The sequence below is a fragment of the Rhinolophus sinicus genome, linkage group LG01 (genome assembly GCF_036562045.2).
Source record: "Rhinolophus sinicus isolate RSC01 linkage group LG01, ASM3656204v1, whole genome shotgun sequence".
Lineage (NCBI taxonomy): Eukaryota > Metazoa > Chordata > Mammalia > Chiroptera > Rhinolophidae > Rhinolophus > Rhinolophus sinicus.
Window position 1 is genome coordinate 179230643 of NC_133751.1, and position 18356 is coordinate 179248998.

The 18356-nt window shown below is 39.2% G+C and overlaps 1 protein-coding gene across 1 annotated transcript in view; it reads left to right on the plus strand.

Moving 5' to 3' along the window:
• LOC109455125 (aldehyde oxidase) overlaps window positions 1-15539 on the plus strand; it is a 73697-nt gene extending 58158 nt beyond the window's left edge. Inside the window, exons 28-35 of the mRNA XM_019746480.2 lie at window positions 4326-4454; window positions 5158-5232; window positions 6938-6990; window positions 8213-8327; window positions 9882-9947; window positions 11012-11200; window positions 11650-11817; window positions 12838-15539. Of these exons, the coding sequence (XP_019602039.2) occupies window positions 4326-4454; window positions 5158-5232; window positions 6938-6990; window positions 8213-8327; window positions 9882-9947; window positions 11012-11200; window positions 11650-11817; window positions 12838-12888 (846 nt within the window). The 3' untranslated portion in view covers window positions 12889-15539. The remainder of the gene's footprint in view (window positions 1-4325; window positions 4455-5157; window positions 5233-6937; window positions 6991-8212; window positions 8328-9881; window positions 9948-11011; window positions 11201-11649; window positions 11818-12837) is intronic.
• The last annotated feature ends 2817 nt before the right edge of the window (window positions 15540-18356 follow it).

Consider the following 18356-nt stretch of genomic DNA (forward strand, 5'->3'; position numbering starts at 1 on the left):
TATTTTTACATAAACCTGTGATCAAATCAATGAATATTTTCTTAAAATAGATTCCCAGAAATGGAATTACTGGTCACAGAATGTATCTTAAATCATTTGGCACATATTACCAATTGTTTTTCAGAAAGTAGCCATCTCAGTACACTACCAACCGACATTGTATATTATGGATTGTTTTAAAAATCTTCGAAAAATTGATAGGTGAATGATTGTACTTCATTATTGCTTTAATTTGCATTTTTTCTGATTAGAGAGATGTTGAATATATATTTTCTTTCATAGTATCAGTCACTTGAGAATTCTGTGGTTATAGCTCCCCATTTTGGAGACTTCATTGTTTCCCTTACTGGGCCACCAGAGACTTTCTTTTTCTTTTCTTTTTTTTTTTTTTTTTTTTTGCTATTGCCATCTTCTTTTAGTTTTATTAGTTTTTTTTATTAGTTTCATGTGTACAAAACACTTAGACATTTAGCATTTACACCCCTCACAAAGTGATAACCCCCTCCCCCAATCTACTACCCCTCTGACATCACATACAGCCATTGCATTTCCACTGTCTCTATTCCTTATGCTGTGCTCCACTTCTTGTGAATATATTTATATATATATAAAATTATAGTTGACATTCATTATTATTCAGCTTCAGGTGTACAGTGCAGTGATGAGGCATCTACACCATCCCTGAAGTGGTCTCCCTAATAAGACAAGTGTCCATCGGATACCTGAAAAAATCTTTACAACATTATTGCTTATATTTCCCCAATTGACTTTCTTGTGGTTACCGATTGTGCTTTCTAATCCCCTCACCTTCTCCCTCATCCCCACCCCACCCCCATCTAGCAACCTTCAGTTTTTCCTATATGTCTCTGAGACTGTTTCTGATTAGTTCGTTCATTTAGTCTATTCTTTAAATTCCACATAAAAGTGAGATCATATGGTATTTGTCTTTCTCTGTCTGACTTATTTCACTTAGCACTATGTTCTCTAGGTCCATCCATTGTGAATGGTAAGATTTCATTCTTCTTTATGGCTGCATAATACTCCATGTATAAATGTACCACAGTTTCTTAATCCAGTCGGCTACTGATGGGCATTTCGGTTGTTTCCATGTCTTGGCTATTGTGAATACTGCTTCAATAAACACAGGGGTGCATAGATTTTTTTCGAATTAGCATTTTGGAATTCTCTGGATAGATACCCAAGAGTAGAATAGCTCTCCATAAGGTAGTTCCATTTTCAATTTTTTGAGATGCCTCTGTACTGTTTTCCATAGTGGCTGCACTAATTTGCAATCCAACCAACAGTGCTCGAAGGTTCCCTTTTCTCCACATCCTCGCCAGCACTTGTTGTTTGTTTATTTATTGATGACAGCCATTTTGACTGGGGTGAGGTGGTATCTCATTGTGGTTTTTATTTGCATTTCTCTAATGATTAGTGAGGTTGAGCATTTTTTCATAGGTCTGTTTGCCATCTGTATGTCCTCTTTAGCAAAATGTCTCTTCATGTCCTCTGCACATTTTTTAATTGGATTGTTTGTTTTTTTAGTATTGAGTTGAATGAGTTTTTTTTAAATAAATTTTGGATATTAACCCCTTGTCAGATATGTCATTGACAAATATCTTCTCCCATTCAGTAGGCTCCCTTTTTGTTTTACTGATGGTTTCCTTAGCTGTGAAAAAACTTTTTTAGTTTGACGTAATCTCATATGTTTATTTTTTTCTCTTATTTCCCTTGCCCAATGGGATATATCAGTAAAAATATTACTCCAGGTAATGTCTGTAAAATTTTTTTTCCTATATTTTCTTCTAGGAGTTTTATGGCTTCAGGTCTTTAATCCCTTTTGAATTTATTCTTGTATATTGTATAAGGAGGTGGTCCAGCTTTGTTTTTTTGCATGTGTCTGTCCAGGTTTCCCAGCACCATTTATTGAATAGACTGTCTTTACCACAGTGTAAATTCTTGCTTCCATTGCCGTAGATTAAATGACCATATAGGCATGGATTTATTTCTGGGCTCTCTATTCTGTTCCATGATCTATGTGTCTGTTTTTTATGCCAGTACCATGCTGTTTTGATTACTGTGTAGCCTTGTAGTATAATTTGATGTCAGGTATCATAATACCTCCTACTTTGTTCTTATTTCTCAAGATTGCCAAGGCTATCCGGGTCTTTTATGGTTCCATATAAATTTTAGGATTATATGTTCTATTTCTGTGAAAAATGTCCTTGGCAGTTTGATAGGAATTGCGTTGAATCTGTATATTGCCTTAGGCAGTATGGACATTTTAACGATATTAATTCTTCCTATCCATGAGCATGGTATGTGTGTCCATCGATTTTTATCTTCTTTAATTTCTCTCTTTAGTGTCTTAGAATTTTCTGAGTACAGGTCTTTTACTTCTTTGGTTAAATTTATTCCTAGGTATTTCATAGCCTTTGAAGCAATTGTAAATGGGACTGTTTTCTTAATTTCTCCTTCTGATATTTTATTATTGGTATATACAAATACAACTGATTTCTGAATATTAATTTTGTATCCTGCTACTTTACTAAATTCATTTATCAGTTCTAACAGTCTTTTGGTGGAGTCTTTGGGGTTCTCTATATATAGTATCATGTCATTTGCATATAATGAAAAGTTTACTTCCTCTTTACCAATTTGGATGCCTTTTATTTCTTTTTCTTGTCTGGTTGCTGTGGCTAGAACTTCCAGAACTATGTTGAATAGAAGTGGAAAAAGTGGACAACCTTGCCTTGCTCCTGATCTTAAGGGGAATGGTTTTAGCTTTTTCCCATTGAGTATGATGTTAGCTGTGGGTTTATCATATATGGCTTTTATTATGTTGAAATATGGTCCCTCTATTCCCACTTTCTTAATAGTTTTTATCATAAATGGCTGCTGGATTTTCTCAAATTCTTTTTCTGCATCTATTGATATGATCATATGATTTTTAATTTTCATTTTGTTAATATGGTAAATCACATTAATTGGTTTTTGGATGTTGAACCACCATTGCATACCAGAAATGAATCCCAATTGATCATGGTGTATGATCTTTTTAATATATTGCTGAATTTTTTTCACTAATATTTTGTTGAGGATTTTTGCATCTATGTTCATTAAGGATATCGGCCTGAAGTTTTCTTTTTCTGTAATGTCTTCATCTGATTTTGAGATCAGGGTGATAGTGGCCTCATAAAAAGTATTTGGGAGCCTTCTCTCCTTCTGGATTTTTTGGAAGTTTGAGGAGAATAGGTGATAATTCTTTTTTGAGTGTTTTGTAAAATTCTGCTGTAAAGCCATCTGGTCCAGGGCTTTTGTTTGTTGGGAGCTTGTTGATTTCTGATTCAATTTCCCTGGTAGTAGTCAATCTATTCAGGTTTTCGATTTCTTCTTGAGTTAGCGTTGGAAGGTTGTACGCTTCTAGAAAATTGTCCATTTCTTCCAGATTGTCTAATTTGTTGGCATATAGTTGCTCATAGTAATTTCTTAAAATTTTTTGTATTTCTGTGGTGTCTATTGTCACTTCTCCTCTTTCATTTCTGATTTTATTAATTTGGGTTCTCTCTCTCTCTCTCTCTCTCTCTTTGAGACCTTTATGTTCTAAGCCTATGCATTTTGTGTAGACAATCTTTTGAAAGTCGAAGACACAGAAGGACTCCATATGCCCATGTCCTTGTCCCAGCTATGAGCAAACTCTGTTAAGCTATACTGCTTGCAGGAAAGCAGAGAATTTGGGAAGAGCTGAAGTTAGTAATATGATTTTGCTCCCCAGCACTAAAAACAAAGGAAGAACAAAGCAGCCAGTAAGTGCTCATGTTGGCCAGCGGCACTGGCACCATCTCCTTTTGTGATCTCACGTTGGTGCTGCTTCTTTAACAAGGCCATTGTCCTTTCTCACAACCAGAACTCTTTTCCTGGAGCATGTCGAAAAATGTGGAAAAGGCATGTCTTCTCTGCCGAGGTCGACTTTGCTAGAATTTTGCACAGTATGGGATAGGAGAGGCCTCAGAGATATTGATTTCATGATGATAAAGACACGAAGTATTGCTTCCTGCCTCGCCATGGGCCTTGCTTTCTCTACCTGATGCTACGGCACATAAGAAACTCAAAGAAAAGAAAAGTGTGCTCAGGGCTCAGGGTCCAGACTAGCTACAGGGATTTTAGAAGGAGGGACATTTTGTGGCTGGAGGAATTCATGACTCTGCCCACTAGCCCCCATTGTGCACATGAGGGCTTCACAGTCGTGCTGCCACGTGGCCATGTGCATGGGTCTGTGACTAACCAAAGTTTTGGGGGGGAAAAACCTCTCTTCTAAAATTCAGGTGGCCAGTCGTGAATTAAAAATGCCATTGTCCAGTGTCCACCTGCGTGAAACAAGCACAGAAACCGTCCCTAATACCAACTTCTCTGGAGCTTCTCTGGTGGCAGACCTGAATGGGTTGGCAATAAAGGTAAGAATCATTGCAGTGGCATCCAAATCACTAACCCCGTCAGGACCAAATACGTGGGTGGCACTCAGAAGATGCTGAGAATTAACCCAGCATTTATCTCCTTCCCACACCCTCTCAGTGAAAGCTGCCCTTCCCCGGGTCTCCTCAGTCAGTGGTACAGCACTCAACTGCTCTCCTGGCTGAAATAGCCATCTATTTTTCTCCCTCATTCCTGACACCTCCCTGGTCAGCTAGTCATTTCAATTCTACTCAGAAGTGTCTCTGTGTCATTCCACTTCCATGTTGCAGTAATATATGTGGCTGCCGTGATGCAGACTCTCACCTGCTGCCAGCGCCGTTGCAAGGCTGTCTCTCCACCCCAGTTCCATTGTTCATGCTGACTTCATGCAGCCAGAGCAAGCTTTCCCACAAAATAAATCTGACCATGCTATGATTAAAAACAGTGGCCAGTGGCTTGCCAACAGGATTTCCGTTAAGTCCGACCTCTTAGTGTGGCTTATAAGGCCCCTGTCCTAGGTGGTCCCGCTTCAGCCCCATCCCCATTGAACCTGTGACATCAGTTATTACAGGGGCGCTCTCTTCCTGGTCCATGTTCCTTGGGCCTCTTAAATAAGTCCATATAATGGCACATATCATGTGGTTTTGAAATTGATGTTTGTGTGAAATTATGATTATAATTTTAATTTAAAAAAATAATTCCTAGGATGCTTGTCAAACTCTCCTAAAGCGCCTTGAACCCATCATCAGCAAGAATCCTCAAGGCACTTGGAAGGAGTGGGTGAGAATCACTGTTACTTCGTATTTTGTGTTTGGCGGGGGGGAAAAGAAGAGGGAGAATGAGATGTATGTGTGAATTAAATATCAGTAGAAAGGGCACTTTAGCAGGCACTATAGTTACGTAGTGATAAATAGAGGCCCTTTGGCTGTGGCATTTGGAAATCTTATCATAGTATGATGGAGGAGCTCTTACATCTGGGAAAATTCTCTATTAGAGAAAAAAATGGTCTTCTGTCCAGGATTCTTGTTTTAAGCAAGAATTAATTGATGTTTCTTCCTATGAAACTTAGGTATTTTCTAGATAATAGCTGTAAATCTGTTTATTCTCCTTCTTTGGGTTCCACTGTTTTTAAATGGGAAGAAAACACTAGAATCCTTCTATGCAAGGAAAAATCATATAAGCACTTATTTAGAAATAGGAAAGCAACCAGAGGGTAAAGGGGGTGGGGGTGGGAGATGAGGGTAAGGGGGATCAAATATATGGTGATGGAAGGAGAACTGACTCTGGGTGGTGAACACACAATGGGATTTACAGATGATGTAATACAGAATTGTACACCTGAAATCTCTATGTAATTTTACTAACAATTGTCACCCCAATAAATTAAAAAAAAAAAAAAAAGAAAGAAATAGGAAGGCAAGCCATTGGGTATATATTCAACCAATAATAGGCACCAAATGTAATGGAAATATTCAATTGCTTCCTTTGATCTACTTATGATCTAGTTGGAAGAGAAAACACCCATTCTAAAGTCAACTAGCAAATTTTTCAAAGTAATAGGTTCTAAAGTATCAGATCATATGGAATGGCTATCAGTAAAGGCTGGGAATATGTGTCATGCTGACTGTTCTAGAATGTCACATTAAAAGCATTGGTCTGGAGGAAGTAACATTTGGGAAGTCTCACTTAGAAATGGTCCCTGATAGTCCAGAGTTAGGACTTATTCTGTAATTCATATTTATGGGCGCTCTCAATCCTTTCTGGGTATATTTTTTTCTCCCTTCTGCCCTGTGCTTCTCGGGCTCAGGAAGGTTGAGAGAATCTGGTTGGAAAAAGCTGGGGTGAGATACAGTGCAAGAGAGTCAGGCCCCCTCATTATGAAATGCTGCCATTCAGCCCACTTTCTTCTGTAATGGTTGCACTTCTCACCTTTTTCTTTCTCAGACCTGGGGACTTGGACTTGACCCCCATTTTTCCATTTATTAGTCAATGTGTGCACTGAAGAGTCAGGAGAACTTTGGGTTTAAAGGGTACAACTTAGCAAAATTTTACTCCTCTCCTAAAACTGTTATAGGTACATGATATTAGAGTTACACCTCCAACCACCCATGTTTTTCTGAAACGTTCCACGTTAATAGGCTTAGTCTTTCCAGATGACTTAGTGAAAATCTTCATAAGCAGAATATGCATTGTCCACCATAGTGCAGACTGTAAGTGTAACATTCCGTGACATCATTGATTATGGTAATATGCATTTGAAGAACTAATGCTGTTGCTACAAGCACTGATGCACACAATTGCCTGTGGAGATGGAAAATGCTGAAAGGAACAAAGTAATCTTGGTCCTTCCTGGTTATTATTAGGGAGTTACTACTAGTTATTACTACTGATAATTATTTAACACATAGTAAAATTAAAATTGAAGTTTCAAATGATTCTTATTTTAAATATTCTTATTGTATCATGTGACACTCTTCTTTCACAGGCACATGCTGCTTTTGATGAAAGCATTTCTCTCTCAGCTACTGGATACTTCAGGTAAATAGTCCTTTCAGTGGCATGCTATGGAAAATAGCTGTGGTATCCTGGGGAAGAGTTTCACTTCTGTTTGCAATTTTGGTCAAAATTAATGTTGTACCTTCTATTAACCCACTGTTATAAAGAACATGTAGCTGCTGCTTAATCCAAATGTCCAGAAAGGCTTTTGTTGGGGGGAAAAATGGGCATGAAAATAAATACATCTGAATTGATGATTCAGATCATACTGGGTAATTCCAGAGGGTTCTTTGGGGCTTAGTACAGAGCACTAATGGTACAGAGCAGTTGACCTTTTGTTGAACACTCAGTGTATCCCTTAAGTTAAGAAACAAAGGTAAGGAAATGCAAATTAAACCCATAATAAGATAAACACCATTTACACTTTCTAGATGGGCAAAAAATAAGAAATCTGTCGATAACTATGTGTTGTCAAAATGTGGAAGAACCAGAACTCACGTACTCTGGAAAACAATTTATCAAATTATTTTAATGGAGCGTGAAAGCCATCAGAGAGCAGGGTGACACAGAGAGTGTTCCCTGATATTGGCACTTTGACAGTTGTCATGGGGGTTCCAGGGCACTGGCTGACTATGAGGAATAATCACTGGAAGCATTTTTAATGGCCACCTCTGGGCCGGGGGGGAGTAGAGGAGAAAAGGGTAGAAAGTGCTGGTAAGCTGCTGGCCTGTGCTTCTCTTTTACCATGACATTCATTTGGTGTCCTTACAGAGGAGCTGGACACAGAGCAGGTCATGGAGCCTGAGGTGGGGAGACCAGAGTATTCACAAAGCCCCACAGCCAGGGGGCTTGATCCCTCACACAGGAGGCTGAATCCTAGAGGCAGAAAGACAAATAAACAGGCCATTATGGACCTTTAAAGTAGTATTTGGTGTAAAATGCAGGTGGAAGTCCCCAAATCTGATGACAATAGGATTACATGAGCCCATATTAACCCATGGCAATTGGATGGATAATCATACAGTCAGCAATTAACTTCCAGGCATAAGGAGTCATTGGTAGGGAGCAATTGGATGTTTTTATCAGACAAAGCAAGTGTAATAAGAAAGAAGTAAATATTTATTCACCACATGTATTGCATGATTATGTGCTGGCACATCACTGTACAAATCGAGCACAGCTCCTAATGGGTGTGTTTAATCATCACAGTCTGCAATTAGGAGATGATCTCATAACAACATTCCTCAATAATTCTGTTTTCCAGGGGTTATGAGTCAAGCATGAACTGGGAGACAGGCGAAGGCCATCCTTTCGAATACTTTGTTTTTGGAGCTGCCTGTTCCGAGGTTGAAATAGATTGCCTGACAGGTGCTCATAAGGTCAGTACCAGTTGGGAGGGTCTTCACGTTGCGCTCTTAGATACACTTAGATTCCACATACTCCATCTGTGTGAGCACCGCGGAAGCACCATGGATTCAGCCTAAGGATGATTTCTCTGCATTATCAGAACGAAATAGAAGCTTGGTAATTGCCTCGGTGCTATGGTTGCTTCCATGGAAAATGACCAATGGCCTTTCTTCTTTATTTCCCTGGCCCTTTTAAATGGAATCAGGAAAGGAACCACTTCAAGGAAATAACACAGCGTAAAGGGGGCTTCCATGTAGAGTGTTGGTACAACCGGCAAGCCTGGCTGTTTATGTGAAATGTCATCATATGACATTCTTGAAGGATTTCATAGGTATCCACAACCCGCTAACAAGACAGAGCCACAGTCTTTTATAATATAACCTAGTATTGGGGTGACATATTATCACTTCTGCCATGTCCTATTGGTCACATAAACCAACCTTGGTAAGATGTAGGAGGGAACTGCATAAGGCTTCAACCTTATGTGACCAGCAGGTGGCGATCATTGAGGGCCACCTGGGAGGCTGGCAAATACAACCTAAAACCACTCTTAGCAGCCCTATCAAAAGGCAATGAGAAACAGTAGTAAAACCACAGCTTTGAAAGCAAAACCTTCACTCACTTCCAGTTGAGGCCAGTTGTCTCGTGGAAGGCCAGCCTTGCTATCTAGTGTCAAAGAGAACTTTACATTTCATTGTGTCTTTACATAAGAGAGGTGAGTACCTGAAGTAGAGCATTCTGGATCACTATCTAATTTTTATTAGGAAAATGTTAGATGAAAGTCCCTCATCAAATGAGGACACTCTTGGGTTTCCTTTGTTCCGTTAATAATTATAAATAGAATCTGTTTGTCATGGCTCTCATGAGACCATTAATGTCACATAAAAAAAGGGACAGGCCTGCCAGAGAACAAACATGTTATCACCAGCCTGGCTGGGCCTGCTGTAAGCCTCCTCTTTGGTAGGTTATCAGAGAACTTTTTAGTCACCAACTTGTAATGTTAGATTTATTCTCTCTCCTGCTCTAAAAATGAAAAATCTAGAACAGTGGATAACAATTGAAAGACTTTTGCCGTTGCACCCTGAGTTCTGTGGTTCAGTAAATATCACTTGGCCAGTTGGACTCTGGATGTTGGGTTGGGTGGTGGCCACAAAGTTTTGCAACAAGGGTCATGAAGGCCATAGACATTTCCTGTTTTCTGTGTCCTATCTTATATCCGTTGTACTGGCTAAAAGTCCGTGTGTTACATCACTCAGCTGGGATTAAAGTCAAGTAAATATTTTCCTCTCCTAATATTTCCAGTAAAAAATGATCAGTGCTTAAGCTGGTTAAGAGTATTTGTATAACTCTGAAGTTTATACATAATAAACTTTGCAACATAATAAAATATTGTTCCTTTCTCCTGAAATACAGTGTGGCCCAAAGAAAGATTCTATACCAATGCCTCCTGGCAGGAACTGTTTCTCAACTTTCTCTCCCTCAGCTTGATTCATCACAGTAAATATTTTCACTTCTTTTATTACTAGAATATCAGAACAGACATTGTCATGGATATCGGCTACAGTATAAATCCAGCCCTTGACAGAGGCCAGGTATGTATAACTGATTTGCCTCACTTCCTATTTGTAAAAGTCAAAACTGCTGTGGGGATATGCAGGCAAAACATTCCATCCAGCTTATTCATCATCTTATTTTTCTACCCTTTCAGTCAGAATCCTTCTGTACAGGCCAGCTGCGGAACCGCAATCTCTTATTGCTTAAAAGAGGGAAGGAAACAAAGGCGTTTTAGGTCGTTTGGGAAGAAACATACAGCCAGTGCCTGGGGAGTTTGAATGAGGCAAGACTAAGCTTAGAGGTGAAAAAATGAGCCCCACATGTCTGGGAAAGAAGTAGAATGTAGTGCTAAATGCTGAGCCCTGGGCACATGCCAGGCTCTGGTTTCAAGGAGTTTGAAGTTGGGCTGGGATAACAAACGTTAATAACTGCAGCGGTAGTGATTGGTAGTAGCCTATTTTGCCCACAGACTTTTTCAATTTAAATTTGAAATAATTGACCAGATTGAAAAATCACAAGCTGTTTTACATAAATATTCAAATGTCTAGCACATCTAAGAACTGGAGCATTTTTAAGCTGTCCAGGAAGCATAGAGAACACATAGTTCAAACCCCTTATGTTAGATGCAAGGAAACTGAATTCAGAGACGTGAGGCCAGCCAGCTCGTGAGCAAGGATGGTCAGATGAGATGAAGGGATTCTAAAGCCCTGAGATCCTTTTCTCGTGTCCTGGGGTCTGTGGACACACCAGGCAGAGAGGGTTTCATCTGCCTCACAGGAAGAAAAAAAAGAGAGCATTTGGGCTATAGGCTCTGTGCGGCCTCTTCTAGACCTACGATTCTAATGCCACGCTGAGATTCACACTGAAGGCCTTTGACTTTGAACTTAGTGCCCAATAAGATGTTTAGAAATGCTTTTAGGTAAACTTTTAAGTAAACTTTCAGAGACATGCTCCAAGACATGCTGAGAAACCTCTCAACACTGTATTTTAAAAATTCCGACAAACAGCATGAAGTTGAAATGCTACTGTTAGTCAACAGTATGTGTTTTTCTCACATATGGAAATTCTAATTTTTTGAAATTTTTTTATTTTTTTGCCTCAGATTGAAGGTGCATTTATTCAAGGCATGGGACTTTATACAATCGAGGAACTGAATTATTCTCCTCAGGGTGTACTATACACTCGTGGTCCAGACCAGTATAAAATCCCTGCCATCTGTGACGTACCCGCAGAGCTACACATCTCTTTGTTGCCTCCGACACAAAACTCGAATACCCTGTATTCGTCTAAGGTAAGCGGTGCTCCACGAATAAATGCATGCTGTGTGACACCGTGCAGGGAGGGAGAGGTTACATTCATCTCTTAGGGTTTTACCAGGATTGGGGGAGGGGGGGAAGCTCTATTAAACATTTGCATTATAAAATTAACATTATAAATTTTTTTAAAGAAATACTCCAGATCCTGGAGCCTGACACAAGCTACTGTTGCCATCAGGTTGCATCTGATTTTTCATCTTGCAGTAATCATCATCATGCCTAAATCTCCTTTCTCCATTTGGGATCATTTCCTTAGGCTGGAAACCTAAGAATGAGAACATTGGATTTCAATAATAAATTACTTTTTAAAAAGGAAGAGTCACATATGTTTTATGTTTTATACATGCACATACTGACCTGTAGATGTACATACGCATATATACAGAGAGAGCGCCATAATCTAATTGACTTGTCTCCCTTCAAGGGCCTGGGAGAGCCTGGCGTCTTCCTGGGGTGTTCCGTGTTTTTTGCCATTCATGATGCGGTGAATGCAGCACGACAGGAGAGAGGCTTGTTTGGACCTTTGAAGCTCAATAGTCCACTGACCCCAGAGAAGATTAGAATGGCATGTGAAGATAAGTTCACAAAAATGGTACGTTCTGTTATTAAATTCTGAGATTTTGTCCCCTGTCCTTGTGGTCAAGTTTCCTTAACTCACCGTGGAAGAAAGAAACCCACCTTTCTTCCATGGTTTTCCATGCAAGAAAGGTGACAAGAATCCCAAAGGCATTTGAGCAGAAGAGCACAGTGGCCCGCGAACTGCATTTTTCCATCAGCCTGGCCCGCCTGGCCTGCAGTGGGGCTCAGTTCTACACCACTTGAAAAAAGAAGATTTATTTTTTATCATCAGTCGTATGTTCCTCCTTTGTTTTGTCATCGCCACCCCCCCTCCACCGCCCTCCCCTCCTAAACCCAACACACATTGGTCAGGAATAGAAGTTCAGAAACTGTTACCTGAACCCAAGACACCCAGGCCAAGAATATGGGCCACTCCAACAGTCTTATCTCAGTGCACCCCAACCAGGCACTGGGAATGTGTGCAATTCCTGATTTGAACCAGAGCGGGAAGGGCCCTTTCCCAACGGCCACTGGAGGGAATTCCTCCTGCATCCACACCCCTGCCAAGCAAACACTTTAGCTCTTTGTAGTCATTTCCAGTGACGAGATTTTTAATTATAGAACTCATATCATTCACAGTGATTCTTCTGATTATAAACAAGTTATTCCTTGTATATTCCTATAAGGAGGGGCGAGCCGCCTCCTATACCTCCTCTTATGCTGGCTCTTTGTGGAACCCCGTATAGCTTTTCCTAAGCCCTGTGAATCACCGCTTCACTCTGGAGAAACACAGACTGATTCTGCTTTTCATTTGTGGGTCTTCAAGCCCACATGGGATTCATGGGATGATGACTCTGTACCTGCCCTGCCCCACCCGACCCTTAGTCCCCTCCTGGATTCCTCCACATTTCTCACTCTGTCATTGCCTGTCTTCTCATTGGCCTGGTGGCCCTCTGGGTAGTTTTTATCATATGAGTATTTTGTATTCTGCTGTTTTCCATTTGTCACAAACATTTTCCAAGTGCAAACATACAAATTTGTCCTTTTATTCTAGATTCCAAGAGATAAGCCTGGATCCTATGTTCCTTGGAATATACGCATATGAATCAAGTACAAGCTTATGGAGGAAAAAGGAGTGACTCTTCTAACACAGCAATCTATCCAGTCTCTACGCTCTATGAGGCTAGGCCTGAAAGACGAAGTTTCACACTTCAGAAATCATTTCACAGAGTATTGCTTTTATATGATTTTATATGCTTTTATATGATGCTGATTTTAAATGTTCCATTTAGGTCTCGATAGATATGCTTAAGCAATTTAGAAATCATATTTGAAATGGTACAAATACTAACTGGTTTCCTCTAGAATGATATTCTCCATTACTCTGTCCCTTCAACCCAACCAGCTGAATGGAATAGAGGTGATGACTTGTGTATGATTCACATTTGGCTTATATCCACTAACAGAAATTTACTGTCTAGTGAAAGGCAATTTTCTATAATTTTATTAGTAGTTTGAACTGTAAAGGATATTCACGTTTTGCTTTACACACTTTTGTAATTTTCAGTTTTTTAAAAAATATGCATTTTCAACATAGTTTTGGAAGTCCTCGCCAGAGCAATCAGGCAAGAGAAAGAAATAAAAGGCACCAAATTTGGAATGAAGTTAAGTTGTCACTCTTTGCAGATGACATGATGCTATGTATAGAAAAACCTAAAGACTCCACCAAAACACTACTAGAAACAATAAACGAATACAGTCAAGTTGCCAGCTACAAAATCAACGAGATATATACTAACTGAGATATATACTAACAATGAAATCTCAGAAAAAGAAAAAAAAAACAAAAAAAACAATTTCTTTTGCAATTGCAACAAAAGGAATAAAATATCTAGGAATAAACTTAACCAAGGATGTGAAGGACTTATAGGCTGAAAACTATAAGACATTTTTAAAAGAAATTGAAGAAGACATAAAGAAATGGAAAGACATTTCATGCTTATGGATTGAAAGAATCAACATAGTTAAAATGGCCATATTACCCAAAGCAATGTACAGATTTAATGCAATCCCCATCAAAATCCCAATGGCATTTTTTAAAGAAATAGAACAAAAAATTATCAGATTTGTTTGGACCCACAAAAGACCCTGAATAGCCAAAGCAATCCTAAGAAAAAAGAACAATACTGGAGGTATCACACTCCCTGACTTTAGCTTGTACTACAGGGCAACAATAATCAAAACAGCATGGTATTGGCAGAAAAACAGACACACAGACCACTGGAATAGAATTGAGAACCCAGAAATCCACATAAATATGGACAGATAATCTTTGACAAAGAGGCCAAAAACATACAATGGAGAAAAGACAGCCTCTTCAATAAATGGTGCTGGGAGAATTGGATAGCCATGGGCAAAAGAATGAAACTGGACTGCTATCTGTCACCGTGTACCAAAATTAATTCAAAATGGATCAAAAACCTAAGCATAAGACCTGAAACAATAAACTGTGTAGAAGAAAACATAGGTACTAAATTTATGGACCTTGGGTTCAAAGAGCGTTTTATGAATTCGACTCCAAAAGCAAGGGAAGTAAAAGCTAAAATAAATGAATGGGACTATATCAAACTTAAAAGCTTCTGCACAGCAAAAGAAACCATCGACAAAATAAATAGGCAACCAACTGAGTGGGAGAAGATTTTTACAAACAACACCTCTGATAATATCCAAGATGTACAAGGAACTCATACAACTCAACAACAACAAAAAACAAGCAACCCAATTGAAAAATGGGCAGAGGACCTGAAGAAACTTTTCTCCAAAGAGGACAAACAAATGGCCAATAGACATATGAAAAAATGCTCAACATCACTAATCATCAGAGAAATGCAAATCAAAACCACAATGAGATATCACCTCACCCCAGTTAGAATGGCTATCATCAACAAGACAAATAGTAACAAGTGTTGGAGAGGCTGTGAAGAAAAAGGAACCCTCATACACTGTTGGTGGGAACGCAGACTGGTGCAGCCGTTATGGAAGGCAGTGTGGAGGTTCCTTCAAAAAATTACGAATAGAATTACCATATGACCCAGCAATCCCTCTCCTGGGTATCTACCCAAAAAATCTGAAAACATTTATCTATAAAGACACATGTGCTCCAATGTTCATTGCAGTTTTGTTTACGGTGGCCAAGACATGGAAACAACCAAAATGTCCTCCGATAGATGAATGGATAAAGAAGTTGTGGTATATATACACAATGGAATACTATTCGGCAGTAAGAAAAGATGAAATAGTACCATTTGTGACAACATGGATGGATCTTGGGATTATAATGCTAAGTGAAATAAGTCAGACAGAAAAAGTAGAGAAACATATGATTTCACTGATATGTGGTATATAAAAGTATATAAAACTGAAAACAATAGAAGGTCAAGACAAATGAAGGGACAAAAACTCATAGACATAAACAAGAGTTTAGGGGTTACCAGAGGGGAAGAGGGAGGGGCGCTCTAGTGGGTAAACGGGGTCTAATATATGGTGATGGAAGGAGAACTGACTCTGTATGGTGAACGCACAATATAAGATGTAGATGATGTATTACATAATTGTACACCTGAAATCTATGTAACTTTACTAACAATTGTCACCCCAATAAACTTTAATTAAAAAAAAGACCCAACTAAAAAAATATTATGTATTAGTTTTGTTTTTAAAACAAATTAATAAACAAATACATTTAACACCTAGAAATGCATCTGAATTCATGACATTTACATTGTTTAGTTCCGTTTCACTGATTTTTGTTGCTGGCTATAAAAAGAAATTTTATTCCAGCGGGTCACCACTGGACAGGGAGAAAGAAGTGTGCATTCTGTAAGAACTCGATTGAGACTGAAGTTCCAAATTGGCTTAAGGGAGGAGGAAAGTTTGGGTAGCAGAGGAAGGTGGGGAAATAAGAGGGTTGGGAGCATAGACAGACAGGATTTGATTGGAGGAACACTCAGAGAGCAGGCCAAGATCACCCCCTGACCCCTGGGCTGCCCTCCATCCTCCTGTCCACCCTCCCACAGATGCACCTCAGCAGGTCTCAGGTGGACACAGCAGCAGCTGCTCTCCACAACTTCACAACTTCCAGCCAGTTATTTTAGTATAACGTTTATTCTAAGTCAAATGAAGTTGTTTCTTTGTGAACAGAAGAAAGTAAGTTTTCCACATTGTATTGCTAAATTTATGTAGAGAAAGAAACCATGGTGGAAAGTAGGTGTTAGGTTTAAGTGACCGCTGTGTGAGTGGTGATTTGCTCTATGTCTATGAAAAACCTGTATCAATCTGTATCTGTAGTTTTCTGGAGGTTGGGGAGAGAATACGCAAGAGAAAACCTACTTGTAAAAGGTATTAGGATTGCTAGATGAAAAGCATTTGATCAGATTGATGTTTTCAGACATTTTGTAATTGCACTTGTTTTCATTTAAGTGTTAGGCATTAACAACTCTTCATTACAGTTTTTTCATCGCTCCCTCCCTATTTCCTTCCTCCTCTCCACCTCCTTAAACCACCATCACCACCCCGCCACACAAACACACACAAATTAAGAGTGTAAAATCTTCATGTCATTTACAAATAATTATAAAATTTTGACCAGCAAAAACAGAAGAGAAATCATACTAGAAAGTTCGGAATAAACTTCACAGTTAGTTTACATTTTAATATGTTGCTCCTTTAAGCAGAGATTCTTAAACCACTGAAGCGAAGCGGCAAAATAATTTTCTGGTCCCAGTTTTGTTTTGAGTTCTTGAGATTTCTCTAACATGTAATCCACGAACGGAATGTGCTCTTTGCTTTTCACGGTCCTTGACAGGGCACCTCAAGGGCAACCCAGTATCAGTGTTTTCAGCACCACTGGCAAAGAGGAAGAGTTAGTCAAGGCTGAAACTGAGCCTGTGTCTCCACATGGGGCTGTGCAAAGAAATGGAGGCTCCCACACTGTGTAACGTGCCCAAGATCACTGAGCTAGCAGGCATTAGAGGGACTTGCCTTTCATCTGTCTGCTCACAAAGTTGTGTTCTTTCCTCCACACCATGTTTCCTCTCCTGCGGAGATGGCAAGTCTTCCAGAATCCTTTCACTAATAGGAAGTGGCAGAGGGTTGTGCCAATGTTTTCCTGTGGGTGCGAAAATAATGCTATTTGTCTACTGCTGCCAAGGTCTTAACTTTACAAATACGAATAACTTTACAAATATGGGTAAAGAACAAAGGATATGTTTTGCAGGCAGCAGTGAGAATCAAAACCCTTTTATTCAACTGTGTGAACTCAAGAATTTTTAAAGTTTATAGCTATTCCATGTTTCACCACCTTTTATTATTTATCCGTAACCACTGTTGTGGTAGAATGCAAATCCTTGTGGATTATCCTCCAAAACAAAGCCAAATATTTGTCCCGCCAAAATAAAACCAAAAACAATACAGTGTTACATAATTTTATAATTGCAAGGAGTGATGTTTGATCAACTCAGGGAAACAAGATCAACAAATATATCCTAAATGACTTAATATTCAGAAATAATGGGCTACAGAAAAACCACCATAACCTATATGGTCATTTCCTCTGCACAGCCAACAAGAGGAATTCAGACCCTGAAGTAAATTTATTGTTCTACCTAAGAAAAAAAAGAATAAAAAAACATATCCTTTTGTTTGTTTGGGAAAGCGACACAAATAAGAAACTAGAAACTTTGCAATCTCTGTTGCATTTGTAGAACTTCTTGTTCTATCACACTTCATTACAAACATTTTGATTTGTGTCCTGTGCACAGACATGGAAAAGGGGGCAATTCATAATTATGTTGGTTCCTACATAATAAAATGAGAAAAACAAGGCTACGTAGTCTATGTTTTATCTGTGTAAATAGGCATGCCACTAATTCTAACCAGAAAATATACCTTTGTGACTTGGATATTTGAAGTTGGCATGCTATGTAATTGTCTTTAATCAAGACTATAGATGTTGACTATCCCCAAACTAAGTTACCCACCCTTTGGGGGCAAGGATTATGTATCAGTCTAAAAATACTTCCCACACCATAAGGAACTGGAACACCATAGAGATTGCTGGGGGTGAAGGAGCATCACCAGCCTGTTTGTCCTTTTGCCCCACGAAGCCCTTCACACCATCAGAGGCACACAGCTGGGTACGTTAGTCTCAGGTATTTGTGTGGGATTTTTTTTAGCTCATGTACTGAAGATTCATTAGTAAAAATGTCCCAGCGTGAATGAAACACCAGATAACTCTCCAACGTCAGAACAGGAAATGAGAAGTGAAAATGCTGGAGCTCTCTTGATGGACAGAAGATTTTACAATAAATCCCTACTCTTCAAATTTGTTTTCTTTTCCCTCAAGTAGAAACAGAATGAGGGAGAGAACAAAATCAAAGCAGATAATCTGTGTCTGTGGTCTTGGTTGAATCCAAGCCGTGCCCTTGAAGTCAAGCCCTGGGATGACCGTAAAGACTGCTTCTCCCAACTACCTCAAAGCAATCTCTTTCCCCAAAGCTTCCCTTGGCATTTCCA